At 38.8% G+C, this 24,365-nt stretch overlaps 1 protein-coding gene across 14 annotated transcripts in view; it reads right to left on the bottom strand.

The window, feature by feature from the left end:
- Positions 1-24,365, bottom strand: part of KANSL1L (KAT8 regulatory NSL complex subunit 1 like) — a 59,653-nt gene that overhangs the window by 10,887 nt on the left and 24,401 nt on the right. For all 14 annotated transcript variants that reach the window (XR_007904576.1, XR_007904577.1, XM_051787738.1 and 11 more), the window contains 7 exons: positions 22,812-23,009; positions 19,957-20,078; positions 15,534-15,735; positions 5,848-6,010; positions 3,360-3,470; positions 2,814-2,951; positions 592-716 (listed from right to left, as the gene is read on the bottom strand). Coding sequence is in view for 12 of the 14 variants with exons in the window: in XM_051787738.1 (XP_051643698.1) it covers positions 592-716; positions 2,814-2,951; positions 3,360-3,470; positions 5,848-6,010; positions 15,534-15,735; positions 19,957-20,078; positions 22,812-23,009 (1,059 nt within the window). In the remaining 2 variants the exon portion in view is untranslated. The remainder of the gene's footprint in view (positions 1-591; positions 717-2,813; positions 2,952-3,359; positions 3,471-5,847; positions 6,011-15,533; positions 15,736-19,956; positions 20,079-22,811; positions 23,010-24,365) is intronic.

Below are 24,365 nucleotides of genomic sequence, written 5' to 3'. Positions count from 1 at the left end.
CAACTTACAGAGCACCAGTATACCACTAAGTTTAGCAAAACCATGGAATTGAAATCTGAATATTATTGTGAAATTCGCCATGAATTCGGATAAAACAGACTGTTTCTGCAGAGATTTCACTGAACCAGAGCTCTGCTGTTCCTCATCAAAGTTATATACCAGAGGCTTTGCCTACAGTTCTGTACAAAGTGTTTTAACTGGTGAAACTGAGAATTAATAAATTTTGTGACTGTATTTGCACCATGAGGCCATTTTATGTAGCTGCACCAAGAAAAAAGGGTCATAAGAGCCCATGTGTAAAACTGGGAACATAAAACACAGTGTATTTAATGAAATTTGGGGAAAAAAAAAGGCACAATGCCAATAAACCAAACTTACACTCCAGTATGATCTGCAGAACTCTTTCACAAGTAAGTATCTGTTTTAGAAACACCACATACTCAATCTGGAATCCATTAGTTGATGGATTTACTGTAAAAATGCTCAGTGCTGTAATTAAATTAGCTGTGAAAGGTGTGTGGCTTTGGATTATCAATTTGCACAATTCCCTTTTGAGATTTCAGTTGAGACAGTGGTGCATTTTTGGTTTACCTGTGAAGAAGAGCTGTGAGTGGGCCGAGACATCGTGCTGACACTGGTCGCAGCAGCAAAACTGCTGTGGGGTTCTGGCTCTCCATGTTGAAAGGAGAACGTCTCAAACCGAGTGTTACTTTCGCCTGTCACAAAAACAGCAATAAAAACATACATACTGGCTGTTGTCCATCAGAGTGCAGAATTTCTCCATACAGTAATTGTAAAGTCATTTCTAGAACCCCACAGTGAACCACTCACAATTTACTAGATACTAAAAAAAGCCATCTAAATAAACACTTGCTGCTTATCCTGTCATTGTTGTTACTACAAAACTCATCCCTCTCCTTCTACAAAGGATTTCTCCTCATGAAACCACCTTCACATGGGCAAATCCTGATTATTTTTTCAGGATCTGCCATACACATACACACAGCAAATGCAATCAGACAGAGGAATGCTTTCCCCTGTTCCCTAGCAGCACTTCCCTATCTGGGGTGCATCTCACCAGTTCTCTGAGCCCTTACTGACAGTTTCTTCCTCAATAAATGATAAAACTGGCAGCAAGGGTAATGAACAAAATTAGCTTAGATTTCCAAACCAATAGTGGTTTCTTTTAGTTGTGGTCCACTGCTCCAGACAAACTGTAATTATTGTTTACTCCCATTCAGTCCCACTGTAAGCAGCATTTAGGGGGATTCAGAATCTAACCACCTGTTCTGCCTTCCTTCTGCCTTAATTTCCATTAAGAAAGGAGAACTCAAATTTAATACCAACTAATAAAAAGAATCAGTGTATTCCAACGTGGAAAAAGAGGTGAGACTGATTCTAAAGACTGTATTTCACAGGCTGGGTCAAGGACATGAACTCTCATCTCCCAGGCAGCTCTGCAACTCCCTGGCACACAGCTTTTATTTTTTGCCTTGTTCATTAGGCTGATCTTCCCCATGGATAATTTCTCCTATACAGAGTCCAAATTAGGAATAAATATGTAGTACTACACCCATAGCACTAATAAGCTACAATTTGTGCTGCTATTCGAGAATACATCACAGAACAGTTTTCTGGCATTGGGAAACTATGATCCTTGTAATAACAGATAGCTTTTTTTGTTCCATTACCTAAAAAAACTAAATGCTATTGGCAGAAGACTAACTGTAACTTCAAAAGGTTTATAGGAAGCAGTCTGCCCTCTTACTAGAGCTCCCAAGTACCTCCAATTGTTGATCTGAGTAACTCTCCCGTAATTTTCTCATGAACTGGGTGGGTTTGGTTTGGGGTTTTGTATTGTGGGTTTGGGTGGGGTTTTTTTAATCATAGATCGTAATTTTTTATTAAATCATCTCTGCAGTAATTCCCATATTTCCACCTCATACTGTAAGACTACATTAGCAGTTTTAGCTGGATATGCATCAGAAGTTTATTTTTTTGCAATGTTAGCTGATCATTTAGACCTTTTAATTCTTTTTAGTTTAATAGTTTCTTCTCTTGCTCAGTGATTTATTGTCTTCAAATGTCTTGTGAGCGAATTTGCCAAAAGTTTTCCAAAAGTCACGTAAATGAATCAGTAACAAGATCTGTTACACTTCACATTCTAACAGCCTGGAGAGGGTAAGATGCCATTTATCCTTCAATGGTACACTGAATTTTTTATCCCTAATTTATGACATTATTCTACAGAACTTTGAGGGCACTTCCTATTAATTTACCAAGTGCTGAAGTAAAGATTCAATGGCTTAAAATATAATGATAACAGGAGTGAAAACAGAATAAGCAGTGGCTAGCCACAAGTCCTCTTAACAGTCTGGAAGGAATCCAGAACCAGAAATGACAGTACACAACAAATGAAACAGTGGACCAAACACGCCAGGAATAGTAAATGTTTTGTTGGGCACATGATTTGACAGACAACTTTGCAATTCAGTCTGTTTCACTGACTACTATAAAAAAACCCCTTTCACATTAAGAATAACCCAGTATTAGAAAAACACAGTTGGACTGCTAAGCAGTTTCCTTTAAGAGTGCTCCAAAAATAAAATACAGAAGCTTGTCCTGTTGTAATATATACTCAAGAAGAAAGAGGATTACTATACTTTAAAATAGCAAATTATTTTCATGGTGTCCCAAGTTTCGTAAGAGTATCCTTTTTGGAGACAAAATTAATTCTCAAAGCCCAGTGGTTACAAACGCATTTATACAGTACATATTTTAAAAGAGTTAGTGTCTTCTTGCACTTCTCTTACCTACTGCTGTCTCACTTAGGTGTCTTTTCTTTCTTCCTTCTGACAGCTGATCGGATGTTCTTGACACCAACTGAGATTTGGAAACAGATAAACAGCCACTGTTCCATTGTTTGACAGAAACATGATGCTGATTATAGTCTACAACAAAAAAAGCACATATCAAATCAAAAACTTATTTTCCATTGACGCAATTTACAGGAAATCTCAACTGGTAAACTGTTTATGATGGAAAAAAAAAAAACAACACCAAAACTTATGATAGGAATCCCAATAGTAAACAGCACTTCAGTCAGGCACCTGGCCCAAACTCCCCCACTTGCTATTAGTGCCCTCCTACGGCTCTGGTGGGATCATCAGTGCAACAAAGGAGAGCTTGACACTGTGGTCTGGGAGGAGATTCCTCTTCCACCTAAAGCCTTAATTGGTTACCTTCTTTGATAACCTGCTCTGTGCTAAATTTATAAACTGAACCTCTTCATGGAAGAAATTACTGACAAATGATCAGAAAATGGTCTTGCCAATACTAAAATATGTTGCTTTACATACCACTGTCAGAGGACACTTTAAACTCCCCTCCCAAAGATGAGGTATCAACAGGTTCTCCTTTGATGTCATCCTTCCTTAATAATGTTTCAAAGTATACGTGAAGAGGAATATCTAAAAAATCAAAAATCCAAATGGAAGAGGGTCAGTATTAGAAATATGGCAACCTCTGAGCCAATGTAATATCCATCATCACTAAAGGTCTAGGAATTGATTCACCCAACACAGTGCAATATAATCCCTGAGCAGTGCTGAGTGACACACGCTCTGGAAGGTACTGAGTGAGAATAAGCCTGGGCTCTTCCCCTCTTGATGAACTCCTGCACAAGACCCAGCACAGCAGAGAGCACACAGGGTGCTTTTCCTGGAATCTCCAGAGGCTTCAGTTCAGCCTTTTGGGTACAAGTCATTAGTCATTAATGCTTTTGGAAATTGTTACTGCCGGGAGCCTAGAGGTAATTTCAAGGTACATTCCTTCTCTCTCTCCCTGAAAAGGTTACAGCAGGGCAAGGCAATTCATTTCCTGATGGGAGCTCTAACCCAGAATTAGCCTGCAAAACATCTCAAGTGGTAAGGAATTTACCCCCTGTTGTAAGGCAGGAAGGCTTAAGAAAAATAAGTCTCTCTGAAAAGCCTTTCTGGGAAAAAAGAAATTACAAGAATGAAGAGAAATTAAATAGGAAAAAAAAAAGTCAGTGTAAGAAGCCAGCTTGACAGCTAGTATATTCAGAATGAGAAGAGGACCAAGGGCAGCATCCAAGGGTGGGCCTTAAATTACTTATATTTACACACAATCTCAGCCTCATGTGCCTTCAAGGTGAGCCAGGACAGAAACTTTCAACATATTTTGCTAAAAAGAACAATTTATTTCAATTTGATATGGATCTATCTAGGTATTCTGTCATAACACCTCAAGGATCTTGCCGTGCTTCCTATTCTACTTCCAAGTAAAACATAAAGAAGGTCTTCAAAGGTGTATTAGTCACAAAATTTAAGTAAAGAATTAACCAAAACATTTCTCCTGCTTTGGTTTGGGTTTTTTTGGTTTGGTCTTTTTTCACCTGAGGAACAACCTGTATGTTTCAGAGATTTTTTATTTTGTGCTCCTCTATCTTAACCAAAAGGGCAGGAGTGCTTGTCTCAGTTTATCCACAGGCTAGGTGCAGAAATACCAGAAGCCCAAGCTTCTTAAACACAAACTACAATTCTCCAGTTATCAAGGTGCAAGTTTAAACAGGTGCTTTTGTGTTTAAGGGACACTGCAACTACTGATGTATTTTTGGACAAGATCCTTGGTCATTTGGAAACTGTGAAGGCAAGACTTAGACCTATGGGCAGCTCTGCTTCCAGAAGTGAGTCAGTCTCTCTACCCTATTTGCTAGGTTGTCTGCAAATTATGATTCACCTTTGAAAGCAAAATACAAGAAAAGACAACGTGAGAGAACTACATCTGAATCTCGAATCCCTCTCTGCACACTAAAAAATCAAACTCCCAGAGTTCCAAAACAAAACAAAGGCCAATAATACATTTTTAGCACAAAGAGAAAATTAAAACAAACCCCTTTTCCTTTACTCTGCTGGCGCTTTTGGGTTTTTTTAATATATAAAGATGTGGGCACAGCACAAGCAGTATTTTAAGAGAAGTTATTTCTCTGGAAGGGGATAACCAAGAAAGCTGCAAAGAAAACATGAAACTGAATCAGGCTACAACTTGGAAAATTTCTACCATGCATTTATTCACAGTAATTCTTTCACATGAAAGAAAATGACAAACAGACTAGTGGTCTTTATGAGGAGGCAGAGACAGCAAAGTACACAAAGCACTGAGTAAAGCATGAATCTGGAAACAGGATTTTCTTAAAACAAAAAAAATCACACAAAAACTCAATAGGATGAATCACTTGTGCTGATAGCAGCATTTATTATTCCATTTTGAAGTCCCAACTGCTGTTGGGTTGCACCTGCACTAACTTCACAGCTGAGCCACAGACATCACATGCATTCTTGTCCAAAAAGACTAAAGAATCAGATGATAGAAATCATAAACTTTGAAGATCACAAAAATGCTGATTATCACAAAAACAATTAGAAAACCTAAAAAAAGCTTTTTAAAACTAGTACAAAGGGCCTGAACAGAAATTTGCTTATGAAAACAACACAACTAAGATATGGTAGTGTGTTGGTAGCAGCACCATCTCTAAAGGACTAACACTGACTCAATTAGACACACCATGACACACCCAAACCCACCTTTTTCCTGGTCAGTCTTTCTAGGTTGTAAGAGCATTGCTGGTATAGGAAACCTAGGTGGTGTGCTTTTCAAAAGTTAGGATGAAGTTCAGATTTGTAGTCTAAACTCATGTATTTTGACAGTGTGAGGTTTTCTATTAAGAAAACTAAGTTCTAAAAATCACTCAAAAGACAAGTTAGTCCTTAACCTCTACAGCTGCCACAAGCACAACCACCCTGTTGTAGTCATGGCATTACTTACCAGAAGGGAATGATAAGACTGGATGGAAGGAAGAGTCCAGCTCTTGCACGTAATCTAGGATTTTAGATTCTGTGCTGTACTCATTGCTGGTCAAAGTGGAGGCCGGCACCACATATGGCAACTGAGTTTTACATGGAAAGGAGGCATCTCTACATGGCAGAGTCTGCAAGAATACATAGAAACAAAGTTTAACTTCTCCTTTACTCATGTACTTCAAATTAGACCAGAAGAGGAAAAAACCCCAACAAACTAACAACTCAGGGAGTGACATCCTTTAACATGTGAATGGCAGAAGTATTCCTACAAACTTCAGACAGTCTAAGTGTGACTTACCTCCACTTATCGTGGCCCATGGTGTACAATACAAAGAATACAAAAACCCCCTTCAATTAGGGGCAGGAAACAGCTGTCAAAGCTTTCAGAGAAAACCTAACTGTTTCTAATCCTTATTTTGATCTATCCTATGACAAATCCATACCCTTTAAAATTTAATTCCAGCACAACAGGCAAGATAGAGAGCACAAACAAACCTAACACGAGACTAAATAGAAGGGTCTCCTTTGTTTATCCCGTCACATTTTTACTATCAATATCTCTAGACAGTTCGAGCTCATCCATTTTAATGTAAACAACTATATTTAACATTTTAAGCACACCGTGTACTTACACAAAACAAGAGGGCAAAGTCTTCACCTTGTTACAATTTAAACATCAGGTAAGCAACATAAACAAAAGAAGACACACAGCAATAAATACAGAGAGGGACGCACTGAGGATTGATTAATAGGTAGTAAGGGGAATTACTAGGAAGAGGAGAACTGCAAAGAAAGATTAATTTAGCTGCTTATTTGTGAGGCTTGGTCAAGTATGGAAGGTAAAATGATGGGTGGCACAGAACTGGTAGGTGTGAGATAACGGGACTGAGACAGAAGGTGAAAATGGGCAGGAGTAAGCATCAGAGTGCAGGCCATATACTGAGCTCTGAAAGACAGAAGGAAAGAACTGAATTTGATGCTACAAGAAAGCAGCAAACAGTCAAGTCTGTGCTTCAGCACATGCTACAGAAGTCCTGTAGGGAAATAATACTTCTGATGGTACTTTAAGTCTTATTGGATAGCAGTGGTAGTAATCCCCCAAATACTGACATTTTAAGGGTTTCTATAGGTCTTTGATACTTTGCCAAATGTTGCAGATCCTACAAACAGCAAGGGAGAGAAGTGGGTACTTCAAGGGTCTCAGCCTATCACTGTGCAAATAGTCACACTTATCATCTCCTGGAAAAGAGTTCCAGTGTAAAATACTGTAAGAATGAATACAACATATAAAAGGAGACATCTAGCAGCTGCATCAAAGGCAAGAACATCAATGAACATGACTTATATTTTCAGTACTGCTGCTTTCCAAATCCAAGAAATCTCTTCAGCTGCTTTCTCCTGCCTGAAATATTCCAGGCTGTTTTCTAGCAGTGCCACTCATGTATTAGTGATGCAGTGATTATATTCACCACATAAAATCCCCCTCCACTTACTGAAATCAGTCCTTCTGTCAGATGGCATCAGTGTTCACAACCCACACTATCTTAGAAAATATTCCACTAAAAAGTTCTCGTTTCCATCTCTTCCCTTCTTCTCAACAACTTCCCTACACTGCTACTGTATCTAAGAAACTATTAAAATCAAGCAAGGATGTTGTAATGCTGTGATGGTGGTGAGGTTCTCATATTTAACTTTTCTCCCCCCACAAGGGAACATTAACAGACCTAAATCCACTTTGATCTCCATACATAGGTCTATACACAAGTACTTTCAACTTAACTTGGAAAGAATTCTTTTCTAGCCCAGGACTCCTTCAAATCAACGTTGTGTTATTTTGTGTTATTCTCCTGTGACGAACATATGGGACTCTTCATCTGTTAAACTTTAAACATCCATGAAGTGCTAGCAGAACTGGGACCTGTGTTTGGAAACACTAGAGGGATAAATGCTGAAGTGAGTTTAATGTTTCCCATTATACGGACCATTAAACTCAAGCTTAAAGAGCTTTTAAGTAGTTGCTCTACCTCCATGCACTAAGGGCTTGCTTTTCAAAAATGCACAAAAGCATATTTCCTCTTCATATTTGGTTTTTAGAAATGAAGTAGCTTCCTGAAACTCCACTATTTAAGCTGCAACTGCACCACTTCTGCTTGTCCTTTTTTTACAGAAATGAATCCACATTGCAGTAAATAAATCTCTCATTCTTTAAAAAGAAATCCCCGAATACTAATTAGTAAAATTACCTAGAAAATATATAGATAAGACCATCACATTCTGACATCCAGTTCTATAGTCCTGACTCACTTTTTCTTGCTTTAGTTCACTCTAGCCACAAACACATTTAGATTATAGCTTAAAACTCAGCCTGCTCAAAAACATGGTCAAACAACCTCCACAGTCACAATCTATTTTGAAACTGTATTAAAATCCATCTGCCAATTTTGGTAAATGCAAAATTCTTTTCTTCAACTTGCCTGTGGTGGGAATTATAAAACCTCATCCGTGAATTTGTGCATTAGTGCCTCAAATGCTCTGGCATCAATATCTAAGTAATGAAATCTTTCATTAAGCTAGTTTGTAATATAAAGAAAATAAGGACTTCTATAGAAGCAAGAGCATTTTTATTTAAATGTCTGTGAGGCTATTAGAAAAAAAAAGCTAAAAAACCTGGTAGTGTCTGTGTTCCTAGCTACCAGATCTGGTTTAAGTTTCTCATGGAGTAGTTTTCCACTGGAAAAAGCTGAATTAGTGATGTTTGTCAGGAATGTCAACTTAATCAACTCTTGAGGAAAAAATTTCAGAAGCCCTTTGCTCTGGAATTAAAGTGTGTCATTCAAAGAAAGTGCTTCAACCTTACTGAAACAAAACTGAAGATCTGTTTATTGGTAAGCTAAACTCTCCCTGCTTCCAATTCCGAGCAGAACACAGTCTGCAACCCAGCTGCCTTTTACAGCAGTAAATTATCAATTCTTTAACACGACAAAAAAATCCACCCCACCCCAACTGAAAACAAGCCCATAAATATATCCATTCATCAACAGCAATGACAAGGGGTTTCAGGAAGACCATGGCACACAGCTTTTACAAGACAGGCCCCTGTAGCAAGCCTGACCACAATGTCAGCTCTTCAGAAAGCAAGATTACTAAACTCTTATCAATTTTTCTGCTGCTCTACTATACCTTGTACATCTCCTGGAGCATTTTTCTTCACTACAGAAATACAAAATCTCATGCTTCCTGAGCTCAAGCAGATATGAATTATAATATTACATTAAATTCATTCTATTAAGGAAAACACATTGTATTTAAGAGGAAATCAGGAGTGTGCAAGCTTTAAATATTCAACTAAAATAGCATTCTGGTTTAAACTTCATAAGGAACAGTGTCAATCAACAGAATCTAATTTTCTAGAATATTATGAATTCTAAACTTGGATTTTTTTCCCTCATAGTGCCGTTTTACTGAGTTACAGAAAATACAGTAAGCAAATAATTTTGATATTCAAAACAATTCTCGCACTTCTTTGTGATAAAGTGATGCACTAGGCAAAGCACAACTGGCTCATGCCTCTGTTATAGAAGGGTCAGAAAGCTGACCACTACTGGTCACCCAAACTTCTGCAGAGAAAAAAGTGTGAGTCTATGAAGTGTGCCATAATTGAAAAGAAATATATTTTGTGCTCCCTTACAAAAATTCTGAAGTGAATACTCATTTTCTGGTTTCAGCTACGGATCACTAAAACTCCTACCATTTCTGGAGACATGCCTAAATGTAACAGTACACAGACACAGTTCAATTATGCTACTGTGTATGAATCCAGTAAGTTAATTAAGTTTGCACAAATACACCCTGCTGAATACCTGTCATGTCTGCTCCTGATTATTTTTATTAAGCCCAGAAAGGCAAGGAAAATGCATTTGTTCTACCTACAAACACACCCTCAGAACTTTTCAGCAACATCAAAGAAGAGCTATCCCCCTCAATATCAAAATCTGTTCTTTAAATGGGTAACCAACTAAACTGCAGAGATTTAATTATGGGATTCAAGAGAACCACTGTGTGTATGGGTCATGACTCTTTAAATATCAAACACACCAAGTTTTAATCCTATTACCTCTCTGCTTCAGTGCTTCAGCATCTCCCTTAAAGGCCAGCCCACTGCTCCATTGCCTTTGTCTTCTGCACTCAACAACCTGCTCTGAGCAGAGCTATGACCCTCTGGCAGAACATAAGAGTTCCATGAAACCTCTTTTAATCACAAGATAAACGTGCAGGACTTCACTGCAGAGTGCTTTGGGGCAACACACAACACACGGGCAGTGAAAGGTTAATTTGAAAGCCTCAAAGACCTTCTCTCTTATCAACATGTAATGGGAGAGAAGGTGGGCAAAGCATCTAAGACATCCTTGCATGGGAAGGTGCACAACAGATGGTGCTGACACATGCACACCGTACAACAGACTCTCCCTTTCAGGTGAAGTTTCTACAGATGTCAGATGGACAGACCTTTCCCGTGCAGGTTAGGTACAGGGAAGCAAGCTGCCTTGAGATGTAAATGAATTCATCTACCTCTGGTCCCTCTGAAGCTGTCAATAAGGATAAAGTGGCAGATCCTATGGCAGAAACCAGTTTTTCCAGGTGGAGAACAGAGACTTCCATAAAACACTAATGACAACTTACTCAGCATCCAGTTTGTCTCAAATTCAGATTTTTGGACAGTGTCCTAAAAGGACTTATAGCTTCTACCATTCTCAGAGACCACCCACCTCTCCTAAATATACATGGAGTTTAGCTTCTTTAATCCTGCTACAAGCCAATGGGAGACTTTCACCTGCTTTGTAGGAAGTGCACGCTGTCCTCTACATCCCGAAACAAAGACCTTTAGTTCAACTAGTAAATCAATTGAAAAATCAAGGCTAATGCTTAATCTTTGATCAGTTTAACTAAAAGAAGGAAAGACATGTTAATCCATAGGGATATCTTTTCAAAAATGCCACACAGAAATTAAGAGTTGATGTGATCAGTAAAACATTACAGAACTGTCATAATAAGCTAGAGGTGTAGGACTGTGGAAAGTACACAGGTTTTTCATTCTGAAAAAAAAAGAATTCACAGGCTGACTGGTCTGCCACAAACCTCACAAAGGATGGATCTAGTTCCACTGCCAGTATTACAAAACTAGAGGTGTCCTTCCTGCCCACTACACTAAAGTCTTGTCACACATTCAGAATACCTGAATGCACAGGAGAACTTCTTCTTTTCCCACTCAGGTTTCAGTGACTTTTAACCTATTTTATAGCTTCCAGTGTTAAAGCAGCTTCCACTGTTAAAGTAAGATAAAGGCTCTGCATGCTGGATAGATACAAATTATAATAGTATGTGTGTATATATATACATACACACATACTCTTCCCTAAAAACTGAAAATTAATAATGGGAGAAGACCCATATGTATTTATCAAGTGGCATCTACAGAAAGCCTCACTGGCCCCAAGCATGCACTGGGAATGCTGCTGGACACAAAAATCATAGAAGCAGCATAAGAATTAGATTAAAATAAGAAACGCATACCCTAGAATTTCAATACTTTTCTCCTGTCTGTTTTGGAGCCTTCTGAAGAAGCAATGACTTTTTTTCTTTCCAAATCACTAAACAAAAGCAGATATTCTTCTGCTCTCACTTAACTCCCGTTTGAGACTGTGGAGAAAAAAATCTGGGAATATGCAACTGCAAGAGCTGGCAACATTATATCACCTGTTTTCTTGTGATATCCAAAACATACGTTTTTGCATCTCAATTCCCAACTTTCAGGGTGCTGGCATCTTTGCAAATTTGAATTCTGTTTTCCTCCATGTGCCTCAGCCCACACAATCAAGTCTTCCTCCAGCAGGTGGAGATACAAATACAATGAGAATTTTCAGATTAAAAAAACCCACTGTGCTCTACAACCCTGCAAAGAAATGGACAGACCCAAAGTTGACAGTATTCAGATCTCATTGCTCTGTTGCCTCTTAAATTCACTTAGAGCTGTATAAGGTTTTCATGGATTTTTTTGTTGTGCATGTGGATTATTCTGGGTGGCTTGTGCACTGACTCACAACTGAGAAATGGCCTAAGCTCTTACCAAGCTATTTAGATAGGGAAGAAAGATAGAAAAACAGATCATCTGTGGTACTTAAGTAAATCTGAATTAGGGGACAAGCAGATTTGGCCCCGAGGGATGTTTCAAGTTCCTGAGGATATCAGATGGTGACAGATAAACCAAACACCCTGCATCCTGTTTTAATTTATTTGCAGTCTATCTTGTCAGTCTGGAAGGTCGTCTAGAGTTTCATAGCATTCTATATTTTCTTTCAGATACCACCCTGTGTAAGCAGAGCAGGTGTAGCCCTCTTCAGAAAAGAAATACAGCTAAGTAGAGGACAATATAGGGCATCTCTCAACAGGCACTAGGAGGCTAATAGGTCACTACATACTCATTGTAAATGTATGTGGCATGGCAGTAGATAAGACAAAAAATGTGGCTGTCTTCCCAGTGACCTTATGAACTGACAGATGGGATAGCAGTTCACAGTTTCATACTCTGCTTTTCCTATCATGGATATTGGGGGGTGAAGGGAGAGAATGAGTTTCTCAAATGAATCTGAAGAGATGTGAGGGACAACAAACTGAAAGCCATTCAGATGCACAGAGAGTACAACCAGGTATCACAAAAAACCCCCCATACCCAAGTTCCTCAAAGCTATCCCAACATTTTTTAATCTCCCACACATGGGAAGTCTGCATTTTGCTGTGATTCTCTGGTCAGAATTCTTTAGTCACTGTCTTTCTCAAATTACTCTGCACAGCAGCACTGCCCCTCAGCACTGCCAGGCGCTGCTTGCTGGTGGTTTTTGAACCAGGCACCATGAAGAAGCTGGAGCTGCAAATTTCAGAAGATTCAGTTTTCTCCTCTGACTTTGGCAATCTGGTCTCTGTTAACTCCACATCTGCTGCAGGGAGGTGGCAGCAAGCCTTCCATAGCTCCAGTTTGCTTTCAGGCCATTGACCTTAAAGAAATGGGGTTGCCTACCAACTGTGGTATCAGGGGTTACATAAATATGTAAAACTTGAGGAAATACAGGAGAGGCACTTGCTAGAGATGACACACTAAAGTTATGTTAAAAATCAAACTATTTTCCATGCTGCTAAGAAGTAAATCCTTTTTTCCATGAAAGACCAGAGGAAATTTGCTAGATTACTACTAGGAATATAAATGCATTTTTAGAGAAAACCAGGTATCAATCCCAGAAGCCATTCCCCATTTTACCCTTGGACATCTGCCTAATCCAGCAGCCAGCCTGGGCTGATAGCCAGTGCTCTTCCATTACAGGCTGAGCAATCTCAACAACAGCTAGGAAACCAAGTGTGGCAAGTGCAGGACTAACAAAGTAACAGGCCCTGTTAGCTAAGATTTATTGAATGAAACAATACACTGCTGATGGCTCGTAATTCAGAGCCCCCATACCCATTTAGATTTGATTGTCAGAATGTGCTGGAAACGTCCAGTCTAATTTTATCACTTACTTCCCCAGTGGAATCTCTGATCCTCTGTTTTTAACCAAAACTGTGTAAGAGGCTTTGCTCACTGCTTTACCTTAATTTTGAAAACTTGAAATGAGTTTGGCACTGGCATGAAGACTGAAGCTAACAGTTTGATTGCTGCCACCACGTCTTATTTTCTCTAGGAATTGGAGCACATCTATCTATAGCCTGTGGTGGAGTTCTCCACATTGCCCCCTGGTTAACTTCCCCATGGAAAGGACATCGAAAAGCAGAGTCTAAATACAGGGTTTTGAGCTGAGAGATGCAGTAAGCACAAAGAGCATTCCCTACAGGGGTGTTTTACCACACTGTCTTTGGGACATCTCTGCACTTTTGGTACAGAGACACTGGAGTTGGGTTGGTATATGGTCAGAGATGTCAAGAGCATGGAGCAGACACACAGTTGCTTCCAATATTTGAAGTCTTAAATAGTAACCTGAAAATGCACTGTTTGCTTGCATTCTACAATCAAAGGTAAATTGCAAATACATCTTTTTAATCTATAAGTCAGGGTAAACTACTGAGCATGCAGAGCAGCTCAGCTCTATGGCTTGGTTGGAGGTAAAAATGTAAACTCTGCCTTGAACTCCCAATGCTGGGCTGCAGAAATGAAGTTTCTGATCACAAGGCTCCACTGCTATTCTCTGAGCTGCACTAACACTGGCCCAGTTCTCAAAACGCAGAGACACAGGCAGTGCTTGTAGAAATATGAAATACATGAGCCTGAAAGACACATGCTTCCAGAAAAGCTGATAGTTTAAAACAGTTTAGAAGAACTGATAGTTTAGAAACTGCATCTAGAGTGAAAACTCCTCATGTTTAAGTAGAAGGAAGGGAAAGTCCTGGAGTCTCTGGCTAAGGATCCATCTCCATAGCTGCCAGAAGCACTTGTGGAATTGGAGGCATCACTCAGGCATGAGGCCTCCAATATCTGTAACAGGACACGGATTGGATTGAATGGGAAACAATAAAGTCCAAGTCAGCCACAGACTCCTTGTTTAATACAAGGAAGATGAGAAGCTTAGGTATCTAGGAGGAGGTAGAGCTCTCAACTCTACCCCCAACTCCCCTACCAAAACCTCCAGGGCAAGCTGCCAAGTCATTAAGCCCCACTGCCAGGAAGCTAATAAGAAATCGGACAGTTTTTCAATAAAATATCTTGCTAAAACTAGGACACGTCTGCAGTTTTTGCAGAGAATGCTGAATCAGCACAAAACATCCTTGCAAGGGAAATTTCTCCCTAGACCACTGGCACACTTAGTAAATCCTAGGCAGTTAGTCGAGGAGACATGGAGATGTAACACACTTTTAAAAGGCAAAGGAAAACCAAGAAATTAAAACCATTTGGGATTAGTACTGCTCTAAAGAATGAGTTCGTACTGTCTCTGCTCCCAAATTAGAGCGTTGCTTTAAGCACCACAGCTAAACTCATTATGTATTCTTACCAGAAATATGCTATTAATATCAGATGCAAACAGATAGCCTTGTCCTGCACAACAAAGAGTTTGGTTTTCTCCATTTTAAAATATTAATTCCTCTGTAATGCAGAAAATTTTAAGAGTTTTAAAGTATTTTTTTTTTAGTGTGTCATGAAAAAGGCAATCTGACTAATCAGAAACAGCAAAAACAGAAACAAGATTAAGATATTGCAATTCAATTTCCTAGAAAATAATGTGCCATCAGCTGTGTAAACTTTCTTGTAGCTAAAACAAATATTCTGAAAACAAGTGGGCAGCTGATTTACACTGTAGCATGTCTCCTCAGCAGTCAGGCCTCCCAGGGAACCTCTCGAGCTGTCTCCTAGACTGTACAAGAGCTTTAAAGATAGCCATACAACAAACTTATTTGATAAACAGAACTCTGAGTGATCTTTAATTTTTACGTTCAACTCGTTAACTCTGAGCTCCTGCTGACACACCCAGTTACTCCTGCCTCACATACTATACGGGCCCTGGACACAACGAATAACCAGCACAGCATGCACTTATTCTTCTGGCATACCAGACAAGACACATGCAGACTCCAGCAGCTGGACTCTGGTTTTCCCTCCTACAGAGAGAGGCCTACCTGCTGATTCCAGTGACAGGCACTGTGCATTCTGTAGAGTTTCCTCTTCTGGAAACTATGAAGCGGCCTTGTACGGGCAGATGTGCTCACATTAGTTACAGAGACAGATCTTAGTCTTGTCCTGTCTCTTCTTCTTTTCTTGATGTGCTGATGATCAAGCAACCAGTTGCTCGAAGAGGATACCTCTCTGTTGTCTGAAGCTCTGCAATTTCATGATTAATGGGGGGAAGAAATACAAAAAGTTAAATATGTTCCACATGCAGAGGCCAAGACTTCACACACTGATTAGCATTAGCTATCTAATTCTAAGAAATTTTATAAGCACTAAAATGTTTTAGCACAGTGTTTCAAGAAACAGTGTATGTGCTTTGTTTGTTGATGAATTCTGTGGTCAGAAAAGGAAGTTTATTTTTCTTGTTCACCTTTCTGCTCATGGAAACAAATGTCAAAATGAAGCCCTCAAGCATATAGTGGGGTTTGGTTTTTCCAAATTCAAGAACTCTCTAACACTTTTAACATCTATGAGTCTTAAGTTACAATTAATATTTCCCTTCAAACTGACATTCCACTCAAGACAGGAGACCTAGAGTCCTGCCCTAATACTTTCAAGATTTCTTAGTTTTGGTCAAGAACTGAAACCTAAGCAAAGCTTTACAAACCAGTGACCATTCAGCATAGGGGCTGAAACTCACTGTAAAGCACTTGTATCAAAATTAGAAACTCAACACACTCTGTGTGGAGTCAAAGTCAAGTGCAAAGACGTGGCCAAGAGCAATAGAAAACCTTTCACTGATACGAGGAACAACCTCAGACCACTCTCACCAATCTACAGCCATTCTGCTCACCAAAACACATAACTGTTCCACAAGGCAAGAATTCAAAACACTCCCCCAACTGGGTAGGGGAAGACTGGACTTCCCTGTTATAGGTATTCCTGAATTCATTGTGTTGCTGTAGGAACATCTGCCTGCAAAGTTGAAGGCTTGCTGCAAAAAGCACTCAAGTGTGCATTTATTGTTACAAAACTTAGAAATTTGATAACAACTCTAAACTGCCCAAGCAGTGCAAGTATAAAAGATATTTTGGCCTTGGTTCATGACAGGTCATCTATCTGCACAAATTATTATTTTGTCTTATGACAAGTCACAGTTTTATTAGTAGAACTGTAACACAACAAAACATGAAAAGTAATTAATTACAAGGCCACTTACACATCTTTTTTGACAAGTGGTATTCTTCTAACAGTACATTTTTATTAAACAGAAGGGTTTATTATGATAGTGTGATTAAGCACCATCCCGTGCTGTGCTGGTGTGGCAACAAGGCTTTATGGGCTTGAATTTGAGCTGTTCTTCTGACACATCAGAACAATCTAATAAGCAACACAGACTCATGAAAAAAATGTGCTAATTAACAGAGGAATGGTACAAAGTATTTAAAGGAACGTATCAGTAAGTGCCAAGAAAAAGAGCAAAATACTGAAGCATGACATTCTTAATGTGAACACTGCATTTTTACAGCTTAAGAAATACAAGGTTTACAGTCCATGCAATGGATTTCTTAAAATACTTTCTCTGAATTACCAAAAACATTTTTTAATTATCCACCTTGTAGTCAGATGGTCCCAAGCCCAACTTCTAGACTTTCACATGAGAGACAACTTGGACAGGTAAATTAGAACAAAAAGCTCCTCAATCTGGCTCCTCAACTTCTGTGATTCCTGTCTTTTTTCTGGTGGTCTGCCCAAGTCTCTGCAGTCTCTGCCAACTGCTCTACAAACGCTCCTGTGCCTTGCAGCAATGCACAGCTCCATTTTCAGAGCAGAGATCTCAGCTCCATGGCCTGGAGCTCCAGTAAAGAGCAGTGTGGTTTTCCTGTCACCTGTGTAAACAGGCTTCCCAATCAAGGTTTGAGTTGCCCATTTAGTTTGATCTTAGTTTCAGTGGTTTTCCAAATGTGATTCTACAGTAGAGCACTGCCAACTGAGAAAGTCATGAAATTTCTGGGAACACTCCCTTCAGAGCTCACATGTTGGCCTTTCTGGTTCTTGACCTTAACTCCCAGGTGCACGCCTGCACACAAAGACACCAGACAGGCACTGTTTGCACTGAAGTAATGAACTTTTTCCTTCCTCTCCCCTCATAACAAAGTGGTTATCACTAGCTTAGGAAACTGCTTCTATGAGCATCTACCTTCATGCAATGCATCTGGCTAATCTTGGCACTTAGATTCAATTGAGCAAAGAAAAGCTACATAGAGAAATGAAGGCACTGACGTAATTAAACATTGACCAATGGCAATTCAAGGTTACCCACATTCAGTCAGCCAGGAAATGTACACGCACCTCCACTTCCACTGGGAACAGTCCAAACTCCATGATTACCAACCCCAAAGAACTTCATGCTTAGACCTACTTGAAACATGCACTACTGTGTTTTTCACATCAACAGCCTACAACTAATTTCAAGGATTTACTTCAATAAAAATCGCTTTCATCCATTCTTTCCCCCCTCAAAATAAAAAAAAAAAAAATCCCCTTTCCATTTGATTTTGATTTCTACTTTCTGAAGTACTGAATACAGTGAGAGTGAGCTCTAAAAAAAGCAAAGGGAGATGCAGCCAAGAATTAAGTTAACTGCAGCTTTTAATTGTCTCCATTGATTGAACATAAAGCTACTACCATAAAATACCTCAAAAAATTTGAAACACACTCAAAAAACCCCCAAGAAGTAGGAGGGAGCGAATTTCCCTGCAAGATTCTCAGATAACCACCCTGTATCACATTTAATTACCATCTTTAATGAACAGTATTTATTTGCAGATTTCTAAACACTTCATAAGCATTGAAAAGTTAAAATTACCCATTTAGCTCATCTAGAAAGCTCTCAAGTCTCTCAGATCCCCTTCCAACAGCTAACTCATCAAATTCCAGTTCAGAGCTACAGCACTGAGAAAATCTTCCAAGTCCTAACATTCTCTGGGCTTTTTATAGGTCATGAGTAGAAAACAACCAACCTTAGAGAGAGTGGTCCATGAGCAAACAACTGTGTTACTTATGAAATGGAAAGAAGACTGATTTTGGACAGTGCCTAATAAATCAGAAGAGAATTGGCTTGAAGTGACATCATTAGAGTCTCTCATCAAGAAGTCAACTTCATACGCTTCTAGAAACATTTTTAAAAGGAACTATTCCTCAGCTGTCTCATGAAAAAGGCACAGATTGAAGACACAGACTAAATTACTCTCTTCTTTCACATACTCATCTCTATTAGGAATTCCTATTTCAGGGCTATTTTTACTTCAGAACTCTGAGGAATCTTTTGATTTTCCTCCACACTATCTGTAAATAACTGATACATGAGGAGCATGGATATTACATGACAGGACCCCTTCATCCTTATATTTAGGGCAGAGTCACAAAATTGCTGTGGAACAGACGGCAGCTAAAGAAGGTGCCCATCCAAGCTGCTCATTATAATCCCTTTGTGGGAGGCTACAGCCTCTGCAGCAAAGCTGCTGACACAGACGGTGTGGCCAGCTCTCCTTGGAGAGAGAGGAATTCCAGGGAATTACATTCTGCTGCACACTCTGCCATAAACACCACAGCTCGAGCTGGGAACAGTTTCTTCATCCACCTGATCTTAATTAAGACCTGTGAATACCAGCAACCCCTCCATCCTCAAAAATCACATTACCAGTATCAGGAAAAATATCCGGTGTACCCAAGTCTTTTGTAAGACAGAACTGTAGTCAATCACCTTAAACCTGTTTTGAGACTAATACTTATTACAGCTTGTACTGTACTTAAAATCTCTGAATAAAGGATGGAATTACTTTGGGTAAAAGATGGACTACTACTGAGAAACATTCTTCTACAATATTAATTTCAAGCTACAGTCATCCTGGAAGGTATGTCCATTCAGAACAAAAGACCTCAAATGGAAAATAGTATCTCCAGATTCCTGAAAATGGAGGTGGCAAAGACAAATTTGGCCTTTTATTGAAGACCGATGTGCTTAAAATTAATGGCACTTGCCACCCTGACACTGAGCCATGCTGGGACACAGGTGACATTGCTTATGTACTCTCCTAATCTAGTTTGTCACTGTTCCAGAAATAAAGCTGTACTCGCTATGACAGAAGGCATTAAGTCTCAAACAATCACAAGCAGTGTGTTGCTGTACTCTTCCATTACTTCACAGATATATTCATCTTCCCAGTGGTTGCATACTTTTATGATGTCTCAAAGAACAACACAAAAACCTACTACTTTCAAACTTATAAACAAGACTTGACTTCTCTTGAAGCTTACAGAAAGCAGCTCTCTTTTCCTGATTTAATACTGTAATGATTTTTAGTTCCATCTACATAACTTTACCAAAGGTTATTCTCAAAAAAAAAAGAGAATTACACTGTCACCTACCTGAAGGAGATGCCATTGACCAGCTGTCTGTGCCTGCAGATCTTGGAGGAAAGAGATGAAGAAGCTGGAGACAGATTGAGTGGAGCGATTAGGCTGCTGATGATTTCACTCAGTTGTGCACTCTGGAAAAAAAAATTTAAAAAAAAATGTAGTCAGAATTTTATCCAGACTCAACAGCTCAAAGGTCTTGGGGTTTTGTTGATTTCCTGCACAGGATTCCAGTCATATACATCATGGAATAATCACATTTAGTTTCTTCTTGTGAATAATCAACTGTTGCATGGTTTTTCTTTCACAATTATTATGTTCAACTACACCAGAAAAACCAGGATAACACCAACGTAACCCTGAACAACGTGCCAAAGACATTGTTTATACATTTGAGTAAGTAGCACACAAAACACATTAGCAATCTTACTATTGAAACCAAAGGTTTTTTAAAGGGAAAAAGAAACCAGAACACTGCACAGCTGATGTTACAACAGCTGCAGCCAGAGTTGGTAACTGGCCATTTGACAAGCATTTCACCAGGGGGGAAACAAGGTCAACTGTCTATTCATTGTACATTTTGTTCACTCAAAGTATTTTTCTTCTTAAAAGAATCCTCTTCATTGCTCACTGTACTTTGACAAAGGTGTTTTTACAAAGGGAGTGTAACTACAGAAGGACTACTATAACCACAGATAAAATGAATAAAATATTCTGGTATCCTCAAAAATAGCAACAAGAAAACCCCCAAAAACATCAAGACCCGGACTTTCAGAACTGCCCCAAAACAAATGCAGCCAACTTGTTAAGACTAAGAGCTACTGCTTGCAAAGCAATGAATTGTGGACTGACACCAGATAACATTTCTCAACTATGTTTTTGTTTTAGAAGTCAGACCTTAAAGGCAGACAAAAAACATAGTTTTCTTAGAGGAAACTGTGTTTTGCATACTAAACAGAAATTAAATGTTGCATACTTCTTTTTTAAAAAAACTTTTACATTACTTTGTTGGATTTTCATTCAGAACTAGGAATGTTTAAAACATGCATTGTTAAAGGTTACCCAGTAAGCTTTCCTCACATTTTCATTTTACATTTACATTTTACATTTCTGCAGAAAGGGGAAGAAAAACTTTTTTTCCATTTTATTACAACTCACATATTTTCTGTTCACGTTCAAATGATGCGATCAGGTGAAAATTTCACATCAGAATAAAATACTCAGGGATGGATATTGAAGCACAGAAACAGCAAGTCAATTACAAAAGGTCTGGACAAAGCAAACGAGATGCCAGTAAAATATTTAGCAGATCGATTTAAAAATCTCAACAAAATTCAATCTGTAAGGAGAAAAGTCTCTATGACATATAAAAGCACAAAAACAATGGCAGACTTCCAAAACACAAGGAAAAACATATATGTTTTTAAAAAACTTGGAAAGCTCTAAGAAGGACTTGAAAACAGTAGTAATAAAAATTTCCAGCCTCAGTCACTTCCATTCTATACGAGGGTTTTTTTTGTTCACAAGTAAAATTATTTTTAACACAGCAATATCTTAACAACAGACTGAAGAATCCTGTGGGAATATCTGTGGATGTATTTCAGCCTACAGCATTGCTGCTCCTAATACTGAACAAGAAGAAACTCAGACCCTCAGATTTAAGGCTGATTTACAGAACTGGTAGTCAAAAAGGAAATCAAACCCCAGAGCCTTCTGTGGTGTAAAGGGAAAAAATCCGATGTGATCTGTGACATCCGTTAAATGAAAAACAGCTTTAATTCCAAGTAATTTTCAGATCATCAAAGTTCTTGGACCAAGTTTGTGGCTACCTGGGGACCAGGAAACACATCACTACGACTTTAATTGTCAAATGCCTTACTGAAAAGTGTGTTTAATTCCCCAAGCAACCACTTAAAAAGGGGCAATTTACCGCTTTCTAAAAATGCTCTTTGGTTTACCTTATGCAATTGCTGGCACTGAGCATATAAATTTCCTGTTTCATTGCTTCCCCACTCCTGCCTGTGGTGGATAAGATCTATCAAACAGGGGAAGCATTTTAAAAGCAAGAAAGTATGATTATCAAATAAGAAAAATTGGCACAGAGATTCACTAGTACCTAAAGTTACTTTTATCCCATTGAAAAAAACACGTGGATGACAAGGATTTTATGTGGAGCAGAAGATCAACATATTGATGCCCCACAGTGGCTTTGTCATGTTTGCTTTACACAGACTGCATACATTCATTCTGAAAACAAATTTCCTGTACCTCCTTCAGCAATGTGATCCTATCATGTTCTTTATGTACTTTCAAGCAAAAGAAAACCCTGCTGGAGTCTACATCATATTCCCTGGAATTAACCTTGGAAGCTTTTAAAAACAACAAAGCAGAACTCCCCTCACAACTACGCCTCTGCTATGCCTGTTAAGTACCTGGAATTCCTCAGCTTGGAACCTGATTCCCATGATGCTTGAGGAGGCAGATCAACAACCACATTCTGCTGGTTTTTTTTTTTATTTCAAGTGCAATGTATCTCCACTGTCAGCTGTGTGAGTATTTCCTGAAACAACCTGTGGCAACTCTACACTGACCCTAACTACAAAGCAGAGGCAGGTTTGTGGATGGCTCTTGGAGTTGTTATGTGGCCGCTTGAATGGAAACAAAGCGGTGACACAGACACATCAGAAATAAAAGGCTAATTTGTAAATCTGGTGTACAGTGTAGTTATTTAAGCCCTTCGATTCATCAGCACCCCCTCTCAGGACTGCAAAATATCTTCCCTTTTGGAAGTCATCACCATGGAACCTGCCCTGTTTCTGAAGTCAATCATTTGGCTCCACTGCCCGTTCAATTCCGTTTTACTTTACCTGTTTTTCTATGTTTCGTAAGAGCAGAGTGGGACTGCTGGGTGACATTTCAAAGTCATGCTCCGGCAAAGAATCCTGTCTCTCAACGGCAGCTTGCGAATTCCCTGTGGCGTTTAATAAAGCTTCTTGGTCTGTCAATTGTATTTGCTTCTTCAGAATGTCTTTTGGAAATGGGAATTCTTCTAAGATCACCATCCCCTAGACAACAGCAATTGAACACAGTTGGTTGACAACAGATTAACCTTCCTAAATCACTTTTAAGGGGCAGTCAAACCTGGCACGTCCCTCTTAAATCCTCCCAATGACTTTGGAACACTTAAACTAGATTTTAAAAACATTTAACAGCTAAAATATAGAAATAGTAGGCATTTTCCTTAATGAAAAGCTGTATCACTTTTGCTATTCCTTATAGAAGCAATCACTCCACTGTTATACCACTGTTTAAACATCTGTGCCAAAATTCAAATCAGAAATTCATACTTATTAGAGTATTATATGATCCTTTGCCACTGATTTAAGATAGCTTCTCTGTAAGAAACAACCTCCCTTTGATCTGAAGTTGGTTTTACTCTTTGCAGTCAATAAATTTTGCAGAGGTATTTTAAAGTGCTCTATTTCTCTTATTCCTATCCATGTTCTAAGTAAAACATCAAGGCAGTTATTTTTTATGTAGTGGAGATTATACCATTCAAAACAAAAGCCTTTTACAATTTAATAATTTTCTTTAAGGTGAGATTTTTTAGAGTTTCATAATTAGAGGTAACTATCCTAAACATTCTACCAATCTCATTACTTTTCAAGACCATCTGCACAAATGTGGTATCAGACATGGTGTAACATCTAGAATGCCACCTAACAAAATAAATATAACTTTACTTGGTAAGGAAATAATGGAGATTCAGAGATGGAACTAGGAAAATAACACCCCTATTGAGTTTTCCACATGGCAGAGTAGAAAAATAGAAGTGTCAAGTACAATCCTAGGTAATGTTTCAGTTGGTTTGTTTTAAAAATTTAAAATGTTAGACAACATACAAGCAAAAATAACTTTGTAACAGTCAAACCCAGTCCTCAAATAGTCCCTTAATTTGCCATTATACTGAGTAAATAAATTTATTACTCAGAAAAGGCTATCAAACCTCTCTTTTTCCCAAGAGAAAGAAAGTACTTGCTTTAAAGTACTTCAATATCAAGTAGATATTGAAGGAATGGGACCATTCAATTACATTGCCTCAAATTTGTCTTTCTAATAAGAATATTCCACTAAACCCAAGGAACAAGGAAGACTGTCATAATGTAAACAAAAGGAAGCCCTATTATTATTTCTTTAAGCAAGACAGACTTCACCTAAGTCGTGGCTGTGGAAAACTAAGGATCCTGTAGCTCTACTCAGACTTTGACTCCTGCCTCAGCAGCCACTTGCCTTAAAACATGAAAGCAAATCTCAAAGAAACTTCAGAGGGAAGACCAGGAGAAAACATGAAATTGTCCTGTTCTCACCATGTCTCTAACTCATTCCCTTGTTTGAGTTATAAATTCAAAGCCTCAAACAAA

This window comes from Manacus candei, unplaced genomic scaffold (assembly GCF_025592945.1).
Source record: "Manacus candei isolate 608988 ecotype Guabito, Panama unplaced genomic scaffold, ASM2559294v1 h1tg000023l, whole genome shotgun sequence".
Classification (NCBI taxonomy): Eukaryota; Metazoa; Chordata; class Aves; order Passeriformes; family Pipridae; genus Manacus; species Manacus candei.
Note: the sequence above shows the minus strand (reverse complement) of the source record. Positions and strands in the feature narration are given on the sequence as shown.